The 18,574-nt window shown below is 40.5% G+C and overlaps 1 protein-coding gene across 1 annotated transcript in view; it reads left to right on the forward strand.

Annotated features, from left to right (window-relative positions):
- The first annotated feature begins 338 nt into the window (after nt 1-338).
- Nucleotides 339-18,574, forward strand: part of ANKRD33B (ankyrin repeat domain 33B) — a 117,168-nt gene continuing 98,932 nt past the window's right edge. The window contains exon 1 of the mRNA XM_043965451.1: nt 339-1,383. Within this exon, the coding sequence (XP_043821386.1) occupies nt 952-1,383 (432 nt within the window). The 5' untranslated portion in view covers nt 339-951. The remainder of the gene's footprint in view (nt 1,384-18,574) is intronic.

Here is an 18,574-nt window from a genome sequence, read left to right on the forward strand (position 1 = left end):
TTGACACAGGAAAACCAAGTCGCTTTTGATTTAACTTTAGATGTGGGAGGGGGCGTGCCTTCTTTAGGCTTAGGATCGCAGAGAAGAATGCAGTTATTTACTTCAGCTCTTTCGCCGGGCTGGAAACTCGCCTGAGGATTCCCAAAGTGCGAAAGCCGGAGCTGGCGCCCGCCGCGTATCCTCCCAGACCAGGCGCTCGCTCCCCGCTCTAGCAGCCAGAAGTGGGTGGGGCAGGCAGTAACCCCAGCTCGGGCCGCAGGGAGCCCCACCTGTTTCTTTTTCAACTTCAGACTGGGGCTCCCTTCTGGGCCACACCTCCTTTTTGTCGGAGAAATTAATCCCCGGGGATTTCGAGGAGGGGAGGAGGGGAAAGAGCAGCCGGCCGCGGGTCAGGCGGACAACCAAGCCAGCCCTCTGCACAGAACGCGCAGCTCCGTGAGTGCCTAGCGTGAATTCCCGTGGCCTGCGCTCCTCTTGGGGCTGCCCCGGCGCCCTCCGCCTGCCTCCGCCTGCGCCTGGCGGGGGGCCTGGAAACCCCCAGCCGCCATCCAGAGCCTCGCTGGGATTCTGCGTTTGCAGCTTGGTACTTTTCTTAGCGAAGTGAAAAAAGATAGTCTGGTTTCCGGCAAGGCGGAGGCTGGAGGGAGAATCTGCTCTATTTTAAAATGCTTTTTTCGGGGGGTGGGGGAGAGTGGTGAGTGGAAGTGGGAGAAAGCGCTCCTCCGGATACACTCCCGCCTTGATCCTGTGCCTCGCGGGACCGCAAGCCAGTGCGGTGAGGCGTGGGGCGCCCGACTCGCGTGGAGAACTCCCCAGGCTAGGAGAGGTGGGAGAGCGCGGTGCGCCTCGTCCAGGAGCGGGGCTGCTCTCCCCTGCCCGCCCCCGCTGGCCTCTCAGGCTCCCGCGCTCCCAGCCCACGCCGCCCGAGGCTGAGCGGGGCGGGGCGCCAGCATGGGGCTGCTGTCGGGGGACTGCCAAGAAGGAGGCGGTGGCAGCCGCGGCCACGGGGAGCAGCCGGCTAGCCCGGGCTGTGTAGCGGAAGAGGAGTCCTTCCCGGCCCTGAGAGCCGGAGAGGAGAAGGAGGACGAGAGGACCGAAGAAGACTACGAGGAGTATGTGGACTTTTCCCTCCTGCCCGACGCTCGCAGCATTGCCTCGGACGACTCCTTCTACCCATCCGACGGGGAGGACGGCTGGCTGGAGCACGGCGAGCCCGAGTCTTGGTGCTGCTCGGAGGCGGAGGACGACACGGATGAGGGGGCCGTCCCGGAGGTGGTTTCCCTCTTCCGTGCGGCCAGCACCAACAACGTGGGGCTGCTGAGAGCGCTCATCCGCAGGGGACCTAGGGCCGAGGAGGTGCAGGAGACCGACCGCAACAGTCGGGTAAGATCGAGGGAAACGGGTGTGTGCGTGCGTGTGTGCGTGTGTGCGTGTGTGTTTTGAGACGGTGTTTGACAGTACCAACACCACTGCGCCGAGTCCCGCTGCCCGGGATCACTCTCTCTACTCCTCTTTGCCTTCCATCCAGCCCGCTCACCTTGCCTCTGCTTGTCCACTCTGCCCAGTCCCTCTTTCGCCGGCTTCCAGCCAATCACAGCACTTTTTTCCTAGGCAACAAACACTTCCCACTCGACGCCCTCTGCTCGCTAGCCAGCCCGCCGGCCTGTCCTGCGAGGGCTTTCCCCATTGCACAGCCCCGCCGGCTAGACCACACTGCACCTTCCTGCCTCCCTGGGCCGCCAAACATGTTCTCAGCTCATCCTTTTCTCGAGAGTTGTAGATCAAGTCCATTTTTAGCACGGTTTGCCCTAGCACATCCCAACCCAGTTTACAAGTTTGCTTCTACCAGGCTCGAAAGCTTTGGTCCCTCATGCACCCGGCCTTGCCTCAGACCTACTTATTTCATACCCAGCAGATAAAGTTCCATACCTATTTTCTGATGCAGAGAGAGCCCTATCCCTAAATTAAATTTGTTTCTTTACCGATGCCCTAAGGAAGCATACTTGCACATTTCTAAACTAACCCTCCCCCGACCTACGGAGAAGAGTGGGGATTAGCATCTTGCCGTTGTTATGCAATTTAAACTTCGAGTTAAGGGGCAGAGGAGTAAAGTGGAAATTGGAAATCAATCAGTCAGCAACATTTATGTGCTTAATATGTGCCAGGTCTCCTACTAAACTCCGGGGATACAAAGTAAAGGGGGGGGGAATCCCGATCAAGAGGTTTACATTCTAAGGACATACCATGTAAACAAATAGGCACATACAAGGTAGCCTTAGAGAGGAAAGAGCTCTGGACTTGGACACCGGTGAGAGATGCATAAGTTTTGCCTCTGATAACCGGCGCAAGTCACTTAACCTCTTAGAGCTTCAGTTCCTGTATCTGTAAAATAAAAACAATACCAACAAAAGACATGATATAAGTAAGAGGCTTCACCGTCTTTAAAGTGTTCTTCAAATGCCAGTACCATTAGTTTATTCCACAACTGAAGTAATATTTCATAGCTAAACCACCCAATTCAGAACTCCTATTTGCTTCAGTATGCATAGCATTTTTTCTTCAGAAATTTTCGATTCTTGTTCCCCTTTTCAAGTGCCTCACATATACTAATAAGGGCCTCCAGTCTGAAATAAAAAATTTCCACATTCATCTCTCCTCATTTCTGTGCTTTATAATCAAGGTACTTTTTCTGCTTTCCTTAAACTATTTATTTGAATTGCTTTCTTAACCATCTGGTTTTTCAGTAAGGCAAGAAGAACTCTTTTCCAATCATTCAATTAGTCTGAATTTTTGCTGAGGTACTGTGAAGTACCTGTGATAAGCACTATACAGGATACATGAGAACTAAGAATTGCTTTTTGCCCTTATGAGTCTATTTGGGGGAGAAAATACCAAAGTGAAATAATTATTGAACAATAAAAGACAATATCAAAAACTAAGTGTCAAATTATGTTTCAGGGACTATAAATGCCACAGGAGTTCAGAGAAGAAAGAGATCAGAGGTTTGATAGTCCTGGAAGATTTCCTGGACTTCAAAGTGAGATGAGTTGGAGCTTGTTGGATAATAGAATCACTCTAGGGCTCCTAGAGATTATTTTAGCTCCTGTATTTTATCATCATCTGTAGTTGGTGGACTACTTTATAATTGTTGTCATCAGGAGTGATCCTTACAATATTGAATCTCATAGGTTTGGCTAATGTTGCTATCTTCATTTTAGAGAAGGAAAACCTCTTCAATGAGCACCTTATTACTTTTGTTCTGCAATTTCAGTATTTGAGACATTTTTTGACCGCTATTTACTCTGACAATTTAGATACCCCATGCAGGTAGTAGTTAGTGTCTTGTTTATATAGCCTGGGCTTGTGAGGTGAGATTTTCATGAGATTTATTCAAGGTAATGGCTCTCCTTCACAAATTTTTTTCTACAAAGATTTACCTAGTTTCTATACTTAAAAACATAGAATCACAGAATTTTGCAGTTGGAAGTAACCTCAGTGATCTTCTGTTCTGACCCATACTTGAAAGGAGGGATATTGTTTAGTCATGTCCAATTCTTCATGACCCCATGGACTCACAGAGATAGGTACCAGAGTGGTTTGCCATTTCCATCTTGAGTGGATTAAGGCAAACAGGGGTTAAGTGACTTGCCCAGAGTCACACAGCTAGTAAGTGTCTGAGGCTGGATTTTAATTGTTCTTCTGACTCCAGTCCCAGTGCTCTATCCACTGAGCCACCTCTCTGCCTCTACAGGGAAATACAGCTGGTCATCCAGCTTATGTTTTGAAGCTCTTTTCAAAGAGGCTGGACTGGGAGTTAGGAAGACTGGGTTCAAATTCTGCATATGACATTTAACTAGACAAGTCTTATTCTGTGCCACATTTTCCTCATTTGAAAAATGAAGAGGTTTCCATTTTTAAATCCATAATCATATGAACCTACCACCTCCCAATTCATACTATTTCATTTCTGCATCTCCCTAATTGTTAGTTTTTTCTGACATTAAGCCTAAAATTTCTTCTTTGCAACTTCCATCCACCATAGAAACATTGTACTAAACTCTGGGTGTACAAATACTAAGCTAATTCAGTTCTTGCTCTCAAGGATCTTACATTCTAAAGGAGGAAATGTCACTCTGTAGAGTGGTCCAGGAAGAACTAGTGAGGAAAGGCTGGGGAGGGAACAAAGCACTGGCTGGGGCTTTCCTGAAATAGTGTTCTAGGAGAGGCAGTCACCAATCAGGATGACTAACTGCCCTTTAAATTCTTGAACATAAACTTATCTTATTCCCAATGGGCCTTATATGGCTAAACTTCCCCAATTTTGTCAGCTAATCTTCACAAGAAAGGACTCAAAAGACCTTTCACCATCCTAGTTGCTCTCAATGGTTTTTCAGCATCCTCCTTTTTTTTTTTTTTTTTTGGCAGGGCAATGAGGGTTAAGTGACTTGCCCAGGGTCACACAGCTAGTGTTAAGTGTCTGAGGTCAGATTTGAACTCAGGTTCTCCTGACTCTAGGGCCAGTGCTCTATCCACTGCGCCACCTAGCTGCCCCTTTTTGTTTTGTTTTTTTGTTTGTCATTCATTCTTAATATAGAATTCTAACCCCTTCTCCAACTCAAACCCTTTTACCTTATCCTGTTTCTTTTGAGCAAGTTACACTTTTGCAGATTCCATTTGTATTTGTTTCAGTCTACCAAGTCTTTGACCTTTGAGGTCAAATGTGCTTCCTTGCATTAGGACCATTCATTCTTCAGTTTAGCAACAAGCATTTATGAAGTGCCTACTATTTTCAGGCACTGTGCTATGGATGTATATACAAAAGTGAGATGGTTCCTGCATTCTGTGACAGTAGGGTTTCTGAACCTGTGAAAGGGGTCTGTGGGGGTAGACATTTCAGGGAGTCCCAGAACTTGAATGGAGGGAAAATGAACATAGTTTCACTAACCTCTAACTGAAACCTACCATTTCCTCCAATTAAAAATGGAAACAACAAACCATAATTCTGATAAAGGCTCTATAGGCTTCACCTATGGACTGTCATGCAGGTCCATGACAACAAAAAAAGGTAAGAAATCTTATACTAGGAAGTCAGGTTGCCTAATCTTTGGTCAGTTTGAAGCCATTAGTTTTGGTTCTGATGCCTTTCTTGGATTTTTTATTGTATCCTGTGAGATTCCGGTGTTGTTATTCTTTCTTTTTGGTAGTTATTATATAGTATTCTTATTGCTGGTCCTATATAGGTAGTTTTCTCCTCCTTTCATCCTTTTTATTATAAAACCCTTTTGATCAAATAAGTATATTCTTTACTTTTTTTTTTAAGAATTTGAAAATATCAACAAAACGAACATTTCCATGCACAAAGAATGGGGGAGGGGGATTGTTTGGTGGTTTGTTTTTTTTTTTTTGGCGGGACTTTTCCAGGGTCACACAGCTAGTAAGTGTCAAGTGTCTGAGGTTGGATTTGAACTCAGGTCCTCCTGAATCCAGGGCTGGTGCTTTATCCACTGCGCCACCTAGTTGCCCCAGGGAGAGGGGGATTGTACTCTATGAAATGCCGATTCTTCTGTAAAATTTTTTTTTTTTAAACACAGTACAAACCCTATTCTAAGTCCCTTTAGGACTTTTTAGCTCTCTTCACAGCAATTTAAAAATGTTTCATTGGTAGCCCACCTAGTAAGTAGCAGAACTTGGATTCAAATCCAAGTCTTTTGACTCTGAGTCCAGGGCTTTTTTGTATACTCGAGTGTCCTTTGAGGATAGATACATGACCTTTCAAATAAGAGTAATAGAAGTAAAGGTATGTAGGTAGTAGTTAGCATGTGATTTGGTTAAAATATTCTACACAGTTCTGCTTTATTCTCCCTTGGTCAGACAACATCTGAAATTTTGTATTCAGTTCTAAGCACTACATTTTAGCAAGAACATTGATGAGCTGGGGAGCATTAAGGCTGTAAAGCCAGGTTAAAGTGCTAAAGGGGCCATGGGATCATTCCTTAAAGAGTATCATTTGATGCTGAGTGAAATGAGCAGAACCAAGAGAACATTGTACACAGTATCAGTGGAGTCTGAATGCAGATTGAAGCATACTATTTTCACTTCTGGTGTTGCTTTTGCTATATTGTTCTTGTTTATTCTTTTTCATGTCTTTTTTTTCTCCTTTTGTTCTGATTCTTCTCTTACAACATGACTAATTTGGAAATATGTTTAACATGATTGTAATGTATAATCTATATCAGATTGTTTGCTGGCCTCAGGAGGAGGGAGGGTGGGAGAAAAATTTGGAACTCAAAAAAAGTGTTACATGTAATTAGAAAAAAAATTTAAATCAAATTAATTTTTTTTAAAAAGAGTATCACCTGAAAGAGTTAAGGGTGTTTATCCTGGAGAAGAAAAGAACTGAGGGAGGAGAAAGGAATAAGTTGCTTTTTCCCCATCATTTGAGGGAGGAGAGATTAGACTTGGTCCCAGAGGACAGAGTTCAGGACCCATAAGCAGAAGAAGCAAAGTGTAAGGAACAACTTCTCAATATTTAGAGTTCATAACCAAATGGAAGAAAATACTGCCTATATGGGGTGATTGTTTCCTCTTTCTGAAGGTCTTCGTATGACAATTTGATCATCACTGGTGTACTTTGTAGAGTGGATTCTTGTTCAGATATAGTTTAGACTAGGTGGCTTCTGAGATCCCTTGCAATTCTCAGATTCTCTTTTTCTTTGAATATATATGATTAATTTTTCCTTTTCCTTTTTTTTTGATAGTAAGACTTAAAATTAAAAATCACTTACTGATAGGTAGCTACACTGATCAAATATTTTAAGCCTAATATTTTCTTTGGTAATAATAATTCAACAGTATTCTAGTAGTGAGTCCGGGTGACTATCACCAAATTTCCTTAAAAATATTTTGGCTCTAGAAGACACCTTAACTCACATTTCAGGGCTGCAAAGCACTTTCTTTATAACATCCCTAAGGAATTAGTTGTACAAGTAAGGATTTATTTTACAGATAAGGAAACTGAGGCTCTGATAGGTTGTGATTTGTTCATGATCACACAAGTTAGTATCCTAGGTGGGATTGAAATCTGACTTCAGGTACAGCACACTCACTAACAATTGTAGCATCCTAACAGTCATAGTACTGGGGATATTACCTTCTACAGATGATAAAAATAATATCAGAATGTAAATAAATGGCCTCTCAGGGCTAGACTGATGCTGACTAGACCAGTGGTTCGGTATTATAATTTTTTTTTCGGGGCAATGGGGGTTAAGTGACTTGCCCAGGGTCACACAGCTAGTAAGTGTCAAGTGTCTGAGGCCGGATTTGAACTCAGGTACTCCTGAATCCAGGGCTGGTGCTTTATCCACTGCACCACTTAGCCGCCCCCCAGTATTATAATTGATGAACAAACTATAAAGTTCAAAAGAACTTGGTCACAAAGTGGGGGGAAACTTAAAAGGTTTTAGGGCTCAGAGGTAGTAAAACCTATAATATAGGTGAAAAATCCCTAAGAAACTTTCCTTGCCCCAATTCCAATTTAATGTTTGACTTGGAAAGGGTAAACAAATGTCTGGGTTTTGTTGTTGTTGTTTAAAAGCTGTCTTCTTTCCAGTGCTCTTGTGAGTGATAGACTATTGAAAATGGTACAGTATATAATTTTCCTTCTAAAACCTTTACGATTATAAAAAGGGCTACATAATTTAGCATGTAAAATACAAATATTCTTCATACCCTTTTCTAGTTAATTCTAAAGTGTGCTTAGATGATATGTTTTAGAATTATAGGCTTTTTCCCCTCTCCAACCTTGTGACATTAAGTAAAACATGTTATTATCCTCCCATTCCTATTTGTTGTCTTTCTTTGTTCTTATGTTATTACCTGGAGTGCCTCTCCAGTCAAGTCAATAGAGAAATCACTCCTGAGAAAACACTGAAATCTGAGGTTGTCTGATTACTATTTTTATTGGTGTGGAACAGTGATGTGAATGTTGGGTTTAGAGTTTGAACTGTTTAGGCCTGATTATATGAAATTCAATAGTATATTGTGCTGCCTTAAAAACTTTTAATCTTACTGATTGATATGTTTAATTTTTAGTCCCTCACGCAAAAATTTTCAGAGGCTCTTATTTTATCATATTGTCCAAGAAAAATTCAGTCAATTAACCAGCATTTATTAAGCACCTATTATGTACTAGGCACTGAGGGAATACAAATACAAAGAAATGAAATGATCCCTACTCATAAGAGGTTTATATTCTATTGGGGAGATAGCAAGAACATATGTGAAGTTTATAAAGAATGAATACTAAGAATAAAACAAATAAGAATAAATATGAAGTAAATACCAAGGGAGTTTGAAACTGGCTGGCCATACTAGTTGAAGGGATCAGGGAAGGCCTCGCATAGAAGGTGAAATCTTGATGGAGGAGAGGGAATCCATTAAAGCATGGAGGACATCCTGTGTACCTGGAGTATATGAAGAGCAAACTTTTGTGCAGGAGGGAGAATAACCTACAATGAGTCTGTAAAGATAGGTTGCAGAAAGTTTTGAAGGCCTCAAAGCTAATAAACAGAAGAGTTTTTACTTGATCCATGCACCGTGGTTGTGTCCCCCCCCCCCTTTTTTGGACTCTATTAATGACTAATTTAGTAGCTATAACTGAGCTTAGCATTTTTTTTTAATATGCTCCATGAGAAAATGTTTTTATTCCATACAGAAAGGTTCATATAACTCGTAATCTGATCCTAATACAAATCAAATGTTCTTCTGTTTCTGTGCTCATGCCTTTAGGTTTTTTTTTGCTCTTCATTAACTACCCATTGTTACTGGTTAGGTGCTATGCAGAAGTTGACTAAATATTATAGCTAAAATTCCTTTTTACCTTCTATATTCTTCTTGCTTATGTCTTCATTGCCTTTTGTAAGCTTGTAGTAGTGAGTATTATTAGATTGTAAAATTTTAGGGATGGTGTCAAATGAGTGGAAAGCATTTGTTTAAGGGGTATGTTTTGGTTGTGCTGCCAAATTCATATGTGTAGAAAAGGGGATGAGATGGGGACCAGTATGAGCACTTAGGCCAGAAGAATAAAAACAGAAGCTACTTCAAACAGGCCTTAGTGAGAATGTAGATAATTAGTTGGAAGTTTGAAGAAAAGATGCAGATTTGGGGTTTCTAATCTAGTTTACAGCATCCCATTGAAGTAGCTTTAAGTCAGGGAGATCTGGGTTCAAATTCAATCTTAGACACAGACTAGCTGTGTGACTCTGGACAAGTCATTTAGCATCTCAGCTCCAGTTTTCTCATCTAGAAAATGAGGTGGGGCTGAATTTCCGAAGATCATTTCTAGCTTTCAATCTTATGATCCTGGTGCTGAATCTCCCTAGATTTAAGTTTTGTTGGGCTTTTAGATAATGAAGGGCCCTTTGAGGGCTATGAAATGTTTAGTTAGTAGAAGCTTTCCTGAAAAAAGATAAAGTGGGTGTGGATGGAGGCATATAATTGGGCTATCAGAAAGTGAGCCATGAACTCCCTGTTGGGGGCTCAGTAAACAGCGTTGGTTTTTCAGAGTTTATTCATTCTAATCTTGTAATTTATTTTAACTTTAAAAGCTTTTAAATTGTGAGGAAAATTTTTCCTTTTAAAATATTTATGACTCTCCTTTTTAGACAAATTGAAAAACAAAGAAAGCAATATGAAAGAAAAAATATTAATATTAATATAGTACATTATGTTTTAGGTTTAGATCTGCCAGAAACAATTTTGTTTAATTATTAAGCTATATCCAAGCCATTTCTAACTTGGAGAGAGAGAGTTGTCCAGATTGTCATAGTCAACCATATCTTTCAACATGATTCTGTGTCCTAAGATGATTTCAGGTGACATTTATTAGGGATTTTAAAGTTCTCCTTGAAGAAGGAAAAGATCACAATATGTATAAATACAGTTTGGATTAAACTTCCAAAATTATTGAGTAACTTAGTTGTAGAGAAACCAAGTTATCATCTCATCTTCTTCCATTTATTTCTTAATTTTTTTCCTATGGAGAATGATGAATCCTAGAGCTAACTAGTTTTGTTGGATGGAGAGGCTTTGATATGAACCAGGCAAGAATTACTTTGTTTTAAAAGTATCACCCTTAATCCATTTCCCTAAGAAAAAAACCTTTTTTTGTCCAAAAATTTTGGAAAGGGCTTCAATGGAAAATATTGTTTTAGATAGTTTTAATTTTACTGAAGAGGAGTTTTTAAATAATGCTTCCATAGACTATAGTAAGAAGTGAGTTATCCCTATTAACCTTAATAAAAATGAAGGTTTCCCTGCATCCTGGCAGGTTTCCTAGGAAAATAAAACTGAAACCACCAGTAGAATTTAAAGCTGGAAGGACTTTAGAGGTCATCTAGTGCAGGGGTTCTTAACCTGCTGTCCATGGATATATTTTTTAAAAATTTTAATACTTTGATAACTACGTTTCAATCAAATTGACTTCCTTTGTGAACTATTGTATTTTATTTTATGCATTTAAAACCATTACTCCAAGAAGGGGGCTATAGTCTTCACTTATGACCATGGGGATCCATGACATCTAAAAGTTTAAGAAACCCTGCTCTAGTACAACTCCTTAATTTTATAGATAAAGACAGTTGACAGTTCAGAGGTTAATAAAGAGACTTACCCAAGGTCATACAGGTGAGTAGCAAAGCTGCCCAAGACCAAACTCCAAATACATTCTCCAAATACAAATGCAATTCTATTCTGTCAGAGCTGTCTGAAACAACTGTAGAGCTGCCTGTAGAGAACCATGATTTCTAATCATGATTTTACAATGTTCTACAATGTCTTTGTTATCTGAAATTCTAAAGTAAATTTTTTGGGAAAAATTAATTTTAATTTTAAGAATTGACATGCAGGGGGCAGCTAGGTGGCGCAGTGGATAGAGTACCGGCCCTGGAGTCAGGAGTACCTGAGTTCAAATCCGGCCTCAGACACTTAACACTTAATAGCTGTGTGACCCTGGGCAAGTCACTTAACCCCAATTGCCTCACTAAAAAAAAAAAAAAAAAAAAAAAGAATTGACATGCAGTATTTCCCAGGCTTCTTCAGTCTTCACTATCTCTATGACCTCTTTCACATCTGGAACACACCAGGGAGAAGAAGTAGGGGTCAGTTTTAGAGCCCAAAGTTCCCCAAATGCAGATATATTGCTTCAAGGTTTGCAAAATGTTTCCCTTAAATTCTGGGTACAAGCATTATCAGTTGTGTGACTGACTCAGCATCTCTTCATCTCTTGTAAATTTGAGATTATAATATTTGTATTACCCACAGCATACACAGTGGAAAGAGCATTGACTTGGGCATCAGGGGACCTGGGTTTAAATCTTGCCTATGATGCTTACTATTTGTATGACCTTGGACAAATGAGACACTTAATTTCTCTGGGACTCCCCGTTTCCTCATGAAATGATGAGGTTTATATAGATCAGAATTTTTTGGGGGGGGGCAGTGAGGGTTAAGTGACTTGCTCAGGGTCACACAGCTAGTGTCAAGTGTCTGAGGCCTGATTTGAACTTAGGTCCTCCTGACTCCAGGGCCGGTGCTCTATCCACTGCGCCACCTAGCTGCCCCTAGATCAGAAATTCTTAACCTTCTTTGGGAAGAAAAGAGTAAGGGGAAAAACATTTAAGTTCCTTCCTTGTGCCAGGTACTGTGCTTAGCATTTGACAGATATTTTATCCTCAGAACAACCCTTCAAGGTAGGTGCTATTACTGCCCCCATTTTACAGTTGAGGAAGGTGAAGTAGACAGGTTAAATGACTGGCTAGCAAGAGTCTAAGACTGGATTTGAATTAAGGTCTTCTTGACTCCTAGCCCAGGGCTCTCTATCCACTGTGCCACCGAGCTGCCTCTTGAGTCATGGACTCCCTTGTCAGTCTGTAAAAGCCTTATAGACCCCATTCACAGTAATGTTCTTAAATGCATAAAATGAATTAGATTATAAAGGAAACCAGTTATGCTGAAATAAAACTGTGAAAATATTTCAAAAACAAGTTCATGGAACCCAGGTTAAGAACCTCTAGATGAACTTTGAAGTTCCCTCCAGTTCTAGATCAATGACCCTATGATCAGTATAAGTGTGGGAAGAACCACTTTACAAAAATGTCATTTATTAATGCTCATTTATTATCTCTGTTTTGCAGATGTGAAAAAAAATTGGCATTTTTCAAAAAAAGGAATATGACCTGAGATTTGGCTCAGTTACTTCCCTCCCTCCCCCCTCAACATTCCTTGGGCACTACCACATAATGATTTACTAATCTGTTTCAGTCTGTCTGAAAAAGAAAAACTACCAAACTGTAGCTGTACTTTTTGCTTTAGACAGGATAGATTAAAGGTCATCTGTAATAATAATAATGTAATGTAATGTAATGATAATAACTAGCTAATACTGTAATGTTTGCAAAGTACTTTACAGATATCTCATTTGGTCCTTATATCACCCCTGGGAGGTAGTTGCTAGTATGATCCCCATTTTACAGTTGAGGAAACCAAAGCAGACAGGTTACATAGCTAGTGTCTGAGGCCAAATTTGAACTCATACCTTTCTGACTGTAGGTGTAGTGCTTTCTCTCTCTCTCTCTTTTTTTTTTTTTTACCTAGGAGCCTCATTGTAGCATTTCGTAAACTTTAAAAAAATATATTTTTTATTTTTCTCAATTACATGTAAAAATAATACTTAACATTCATTTTTAAAAATTTTGAGTTCTAAATTCTCTGTCATCCTGTCATCCATTTCTCTCTCCCTGAGACTATAAGTAATTTGATGTTATACGTGGAAAACATATTTCTGTATTAGTCAAATTGTAAAAGAAAGTGCAGACCAACACACACACACACACACACACACACACACACACACACACAGTGAAAAATAGAATGTTTTGATCTGTATGTAGACTTCATCAGGTGGATAGCATTTTTCATCATGAATCCTTTGGAATTGTCTTGGATCATTGTATTGCTGAGAAGAGCTAAGTCACTCATAGTTTATCATTGTACAAAATTGCTGTTACTATGTAAATTGTCTCCAGTTCTACTCACTTTACTTTGCATCAGTTCCTGTCTTTCCATCTTTTCCTGAAATCATCTTGCTTGTTATTTCCTATAGCACAGTAGTAATCCATCACAATCATATTGTTGGGGGGACTTGTGACCTGGATGGGGTGGGGCTAGCTCACTCAAAGAATTGGAGGCTCATCACAATCTAGTAAAATAAAAAGAGATTTATTACAAGAGAGGAATATATGGCCAGGAAACAGACTCACTATGGAAAACTGTCTCTGGGTAAGAGAAGACCTGTTTTTTTGTATGTTTACAAAACAAAGAAAGGGGAGGGAATTACAAAGCAGCTGGGAGAAAATGCAAAACTGGGAAGAGCAAAACAACCGGGAGGGAATTTTGAATAATGGGGCATCAGTAAGATATGCAGCATTCATCCACATCTTTCATATCATCTTGCACATCTGTACCAAGGTCTCACCTTATTCCTGGTTGTAGGAGGCAGAGGTGTTTTTCCCCTGAGAAAGTTTAAGGATTCCTTGGGGGTTGGAATCTTTAGTTTCTTGGGATCCCACTACAATATATCATGTTAGTTAACCTTTTCAGTATATGTTAGGGTTTTAGTTAACAATCAATTCCTGCGTATATAACATTAGATTGAGCCATAGTGGATAGAGGGCCTGTGGTCAGGAAGACCCATTTTAAATCTTGCCTCTGAAATGTATGCTATGTGATGATGTACAAATCTACGTGGGATAGAATTTAGGGTCAAATCGATCGTGGGTTGTCCCAAAAAAATTATAAGACTCAATGACTCAGTTTCCCAAGTTTTATTGCAATACTGTGGATGACCACAGGGAGAGAACCAGAATAGTGGAAAGGTATCTCTGGAATAGTGAAAGAAAAGGCAATTTTATTTATAGTATGGATAAATTGATTATCAGTCTCATTATAATAATCACCACCTTAGGGAGGTACAGGGTAGGGCCTGTCCTACTCATTATAATAATCTCCACCTTTGGGAGGTACAGGGGAGGGCCTATCCTAATTTGGAGTTCCTGGGGTCTTAAACCAACCCCCGAGGCTGGTACCTTTTTCTGTGGAGGTGTGTTTTTGGGGTTTACATGTCATAAGGTGAATCTGGGGACAAATTTGACCTTTTCTATACATGTCTCTTTCTGTTTCCCATTACTAGTTTCAAAACATCTTCATTTATCATTTATTCCTAGTTTGAGTTTCTATAGCCTGTCAATGTATCATTGTTATAGTCTACAGTCTTCATGGCCTACCTCCCTAAGTTCCTGTTATGGGCACTGATTTATGTGGATAAAAGAACTTAGCATCCTGATTTATAAGTTATCCATTAACTGGGGTCTGAATCCCTCTTAGAGCTCATATCTGAATTAGAGCTTGGGTCTTAGGTTTTTCTGTTAACCCCTTCTTTGCCTCCTACATCACAAATCACTTAATCTTTTGGTGACTTATTCAACTCTGTGATTGTGATGAGTTGCTGATATGCATAGAGAAGGAGTTTATACACTGGGAGTTCCATGTCCAAAATAACAAAAAACAAAAGTGAAAAAAAAATTCCCCCAAACATTAAATTCATCCATTAAAGTGATTGTAGTAACCCTGAATTATAAATATAGCCAATCTTTAAATTCTTATTAGTGAGATCTGTTATAATGTTATCAGGCTTTTGGGATCCATTTAAATAAATTACTAACTAGAACAATGAAATATGTTTGCATTTTAAATGTAATGACTACTTCCACTGAGATCTGTTGTTTCATGGCAAGGACTATACCTATTTGTTGAGGGTTTTACTTTAGGATAATGAATGGATTAAATAATCCATGTACCCCAGCTTCTTTTTCAAAGGATTTGGGGACTCTTGTAAAAAAAAAATCATGTGCATTAATGTCTTGGTATTACTATTTAGTGCATAGTGCAAAGTATAAACTACTTTCTCCCCATTTTCTTAGCATAAAAATCTGATGGGATTTGCTCTCAAAGGGAAAAAATGCCTTAGTTGAGGTAAAATCACTTAGGTCTTTTATCACCACGCTTATAATGTACCCATTACTGTGGACAAAATCTAAAGAGCTGGGGGAGACTTTGGAGTTAGCTGCCTTGCTGTAGCTTTAGTCAGCCTTTTAAAAGTATTTGAATATGTAAGAGGCTAAAATTAGCCTCTGGTGTCCTGAACAGGCCGACCCTCCCCCGCTACTGCTCTCCCACTGCTACACTCAGCCTGGGGATAAGCACAGATTTCTGGAGCTCTGGGAGCACCTGGCATGGCCTTAGGCACGGCCCTGGGGGCACCAGCGAATTAGATTAGGTGGGCAAGGCCTACCTGAAGGGTTTTATAGCCTGGTGGGTAGAGCAGAGAAGGAAAGAGTGGCAGTTGCAGAAGGACTGAGAAAGGAGATTGGGGAGACTTGGAGCTACAGCGAAAAGAGACAGGGGATGACAGAGCTACGGAAGACGAGGCTGGGGGTAGAAGTGAAGGCAGCAGTGGCAAACTACACCCACAGGGAAGAGACAAGGAGGAGAGAGATATCAGGGTGGCAGGGAGAAAGTTAAGTGCAGTCAGGTTGTATTGTCCTATTTTTCTGTATCCTTATCTCTAAGTTTATTCACCTCAATAAACCCCGTTTGCTTTAATTGAAAAGAGGCTTTTTCTTGTCAGTCTGGCTTCAGTTATAATTTTTCAGATAGCGAGCCAGATAGAATTTTACAAATACAAAGTGTACCTGAGGAGGTATGCAAAACTCTTCTTGAGTGTAGCTTCAGCCAGATTAAAATTTGGGAAACATTTAACAAAATAAATAAAAATATAAAGCCATGTAGATGTTAATTTGTGTCAAGGTGCCACCAGAAGTTTCCATGGGCATCACGAGTTCTTATCCAAACTCTACTTGGAGACTTTTTTTTTTTTTTCCAGAAAGAGCTTGTTCCACTGGGTTTTTCCTTAACCACAAGTGTAATTTGTTTCTTTTTGAATTCCACCCATTGTACCAAGTTCTGTCCTCAGGGGCCACAAAAAACCACTTTATAATCCTTCCTCCCCTATATGTCTTTAACTTCTTGAAGAAAATGTCAACCTGAAATTTATTGAAAACAATAGAACAAAATTAAGGTCTTTAATCAGGGCAGAGGATTTATAGCTTGTGATACTGACATAGTGAGTGCCTTGGAGTACATGAAGATGGGAGCTGGGAAAACAGGGTTTATATAGGGTATCCGAACCCAGAGAAGACCCAAGAGGTTGCCTTTGGGAAGATAGTTTCTCACTATTCCAAACAGGTTCATTTGCATAACATACTGAAGATCTGGAAGAAACCTTGGGAATCTCTTGTAGAGGAGAGTTTTGGGGGATTTTATAATTCAATCAGATGCAATAATACTGTTAACCTGGAAATTAAGGAAACAATCAATATAGGAGAAATAAGGTCTTTAATAAGGGCAGAGAAAGTATAGCTTGTGGTATTGCAAAGCTCAGAAGCTAGGAATACCCAAGGATGGGAACTGAGGACAGGTTTTTATGGGGTAACAGAATAGAAGGGAACCAAAAGATTACTCCAGAATCAAGTATAACTACTTAATGTAAATGAACCTTTAACAAAAAAACCAATAGAACTGCTCCTGAGTTAAGTATAGATGCTACTAACTCTAAATAGAAACTACTTAATGTAGGTGGACCCTTTTTACATAATATGCTCCTGAGTTAAGTATAGATGCTACTAACTCTAAATAGAAACTACTTAATGTAGGTGGACCCTTTTTACATAATAACTTAAAGTCCTGGGAGTAAGATGGGGAAACTTTGGGAGGGGATAAGTTGCTGTGGGGGAGATGGGGGAGGTCCATAAGTCCATCAAAAGTCTGGAAATGACAGTCAGCCCCAGGCAATTCATCTGCCTGGGTAGGGGGACTGGGTGGCTTCTCACTAAATTTGTAGTTATCATTCAATGTTGGATCAGCCCAGGCAATTCATTGGCCTGGGAATGAAACTAGATGGCGTTCAGATATTTCTTAGAATCCCTAAGTTTTCTTTTTCTAAGTATAGTACCTTAATATGTTACTTATTTTCTTTTTAGGTTTTAGGCGCATAAACATATTCTTGATTATTAAAATCTCCTTATTTTGAACCAAGGATCATGCTTTTTTTTTGTTGATACTTTGATATAACCTTATGACAAGGTAGCTATGCTACCTAATAGCTATGCTAAGAACTTGTGTACTCAAAATGACTTAACCAATGTTGTAAAGAGGAGGACCTTTTAAAGAATTGAACTGTGGTTGTGTGTTTGGAGCTTAGATCTTGGGGTGTGTGTGTGTGTGTCTGTCTGTCTGTGTCTGTGGGGGTGGAGGGGCTAGGGATTAGCTGTGAAGTCCCTTAAGCATGGGAGGTGGGAGATACTGGAAAGGCTCACAGTGGATCTTTGCTCTTTGGGAGTTGGAGCAAAATGAAAGTGAAGGGAATCGCTATGGAAGTAACTGGCTGTCTCAATGTAGGTTTGGGATTCCAAAGGAAGCACAGAGCCCCAGAAGAGTGAACACAGGGTAGGAGAGAAGTAAAGCAAGCCAGCCTTATTTTGGGGGGAAGTACAATAAGAAGGGCATTCACAGGGGATGGACACAGTTCATACAGTTTGGGTCAGCTGAGAACTCAATGGAAGTCGTTACCAAAACCAGTCAAGTTGGGTGGGTTTTTTAAGATTTTTTTTATTTTGTAGGGAAAGCCCCACTAGGCTTTGGGGTGAGCAGGGGACCCAAACCCTGATTATATAGATGAAGCTTTGGAGACTGATATGGAGTCATACTGGAATGGGATGGTGGTAGAGATTCTGTTGGGAGGACTTGCAACCTTGATGGAGGGGCTAGCTCACTCAGAGAATTGGAGGTTCATCAGGAATCTTGTAAAATAAAAAGATTAGGAGAGAGGAATATGGCTAGGGAAGAGATCACTATGGTGACTGTCCCACTGGAGTAAGAGAAGACCTGGTGTTTTGTATATTTATAAAACAAAGGGCAGAGAAAGGCTAATGGGGATCAATAGGATATGAAGCCATCCACTTATGTTGATATGGGGTTTAGGACATAATGGAGGAATTAAGAGACTATTATGGTTTAAACTGGCCAACTAGCTATACTAGCTATCAGGACAACACACCTAAGAAGTAGGGGGAGATTGAATTCTATAGCAGGAAAGTCAATTAGGTGAGGCTACTCCTTGGCATAGCCAGGATCACCACCTCTCATTCATATTTTCTCAGAAGTCTATTTCCCATCCCACCCCCAACGGGAACTTTCCATTGTCAGGTGGTCACCCCATCTATCCACTATAAAAGCTTTGGCCTCCCTTCCACTGGGGAGGAGAATGGTTTAAGCCATCTCTTTCCTATGAAGGGAAGTCTTTGACTTCCCTCTTGGTCACTTTCTCTAGTGATCAGATCAAAGATTATTTTATTCTAATTGGATTGTGTGCAAGAGTTGTATAAGGACCCCTCCCCCC

This window comes from Dromiciops gliroides, chromosome 1 (assembly GCF_019393635.1).
Source record: "Dromiciops gliroides isolate mDroGli1 chromosome 1, mDroGli1.pri, whole genome shotgun sequence".
NCBI lineage: Eukaryota > Metazoa > Chordata > Mammalia > Microbiotheria > Microbiotheriidae > Dromiciops > Dromiciops gliroides.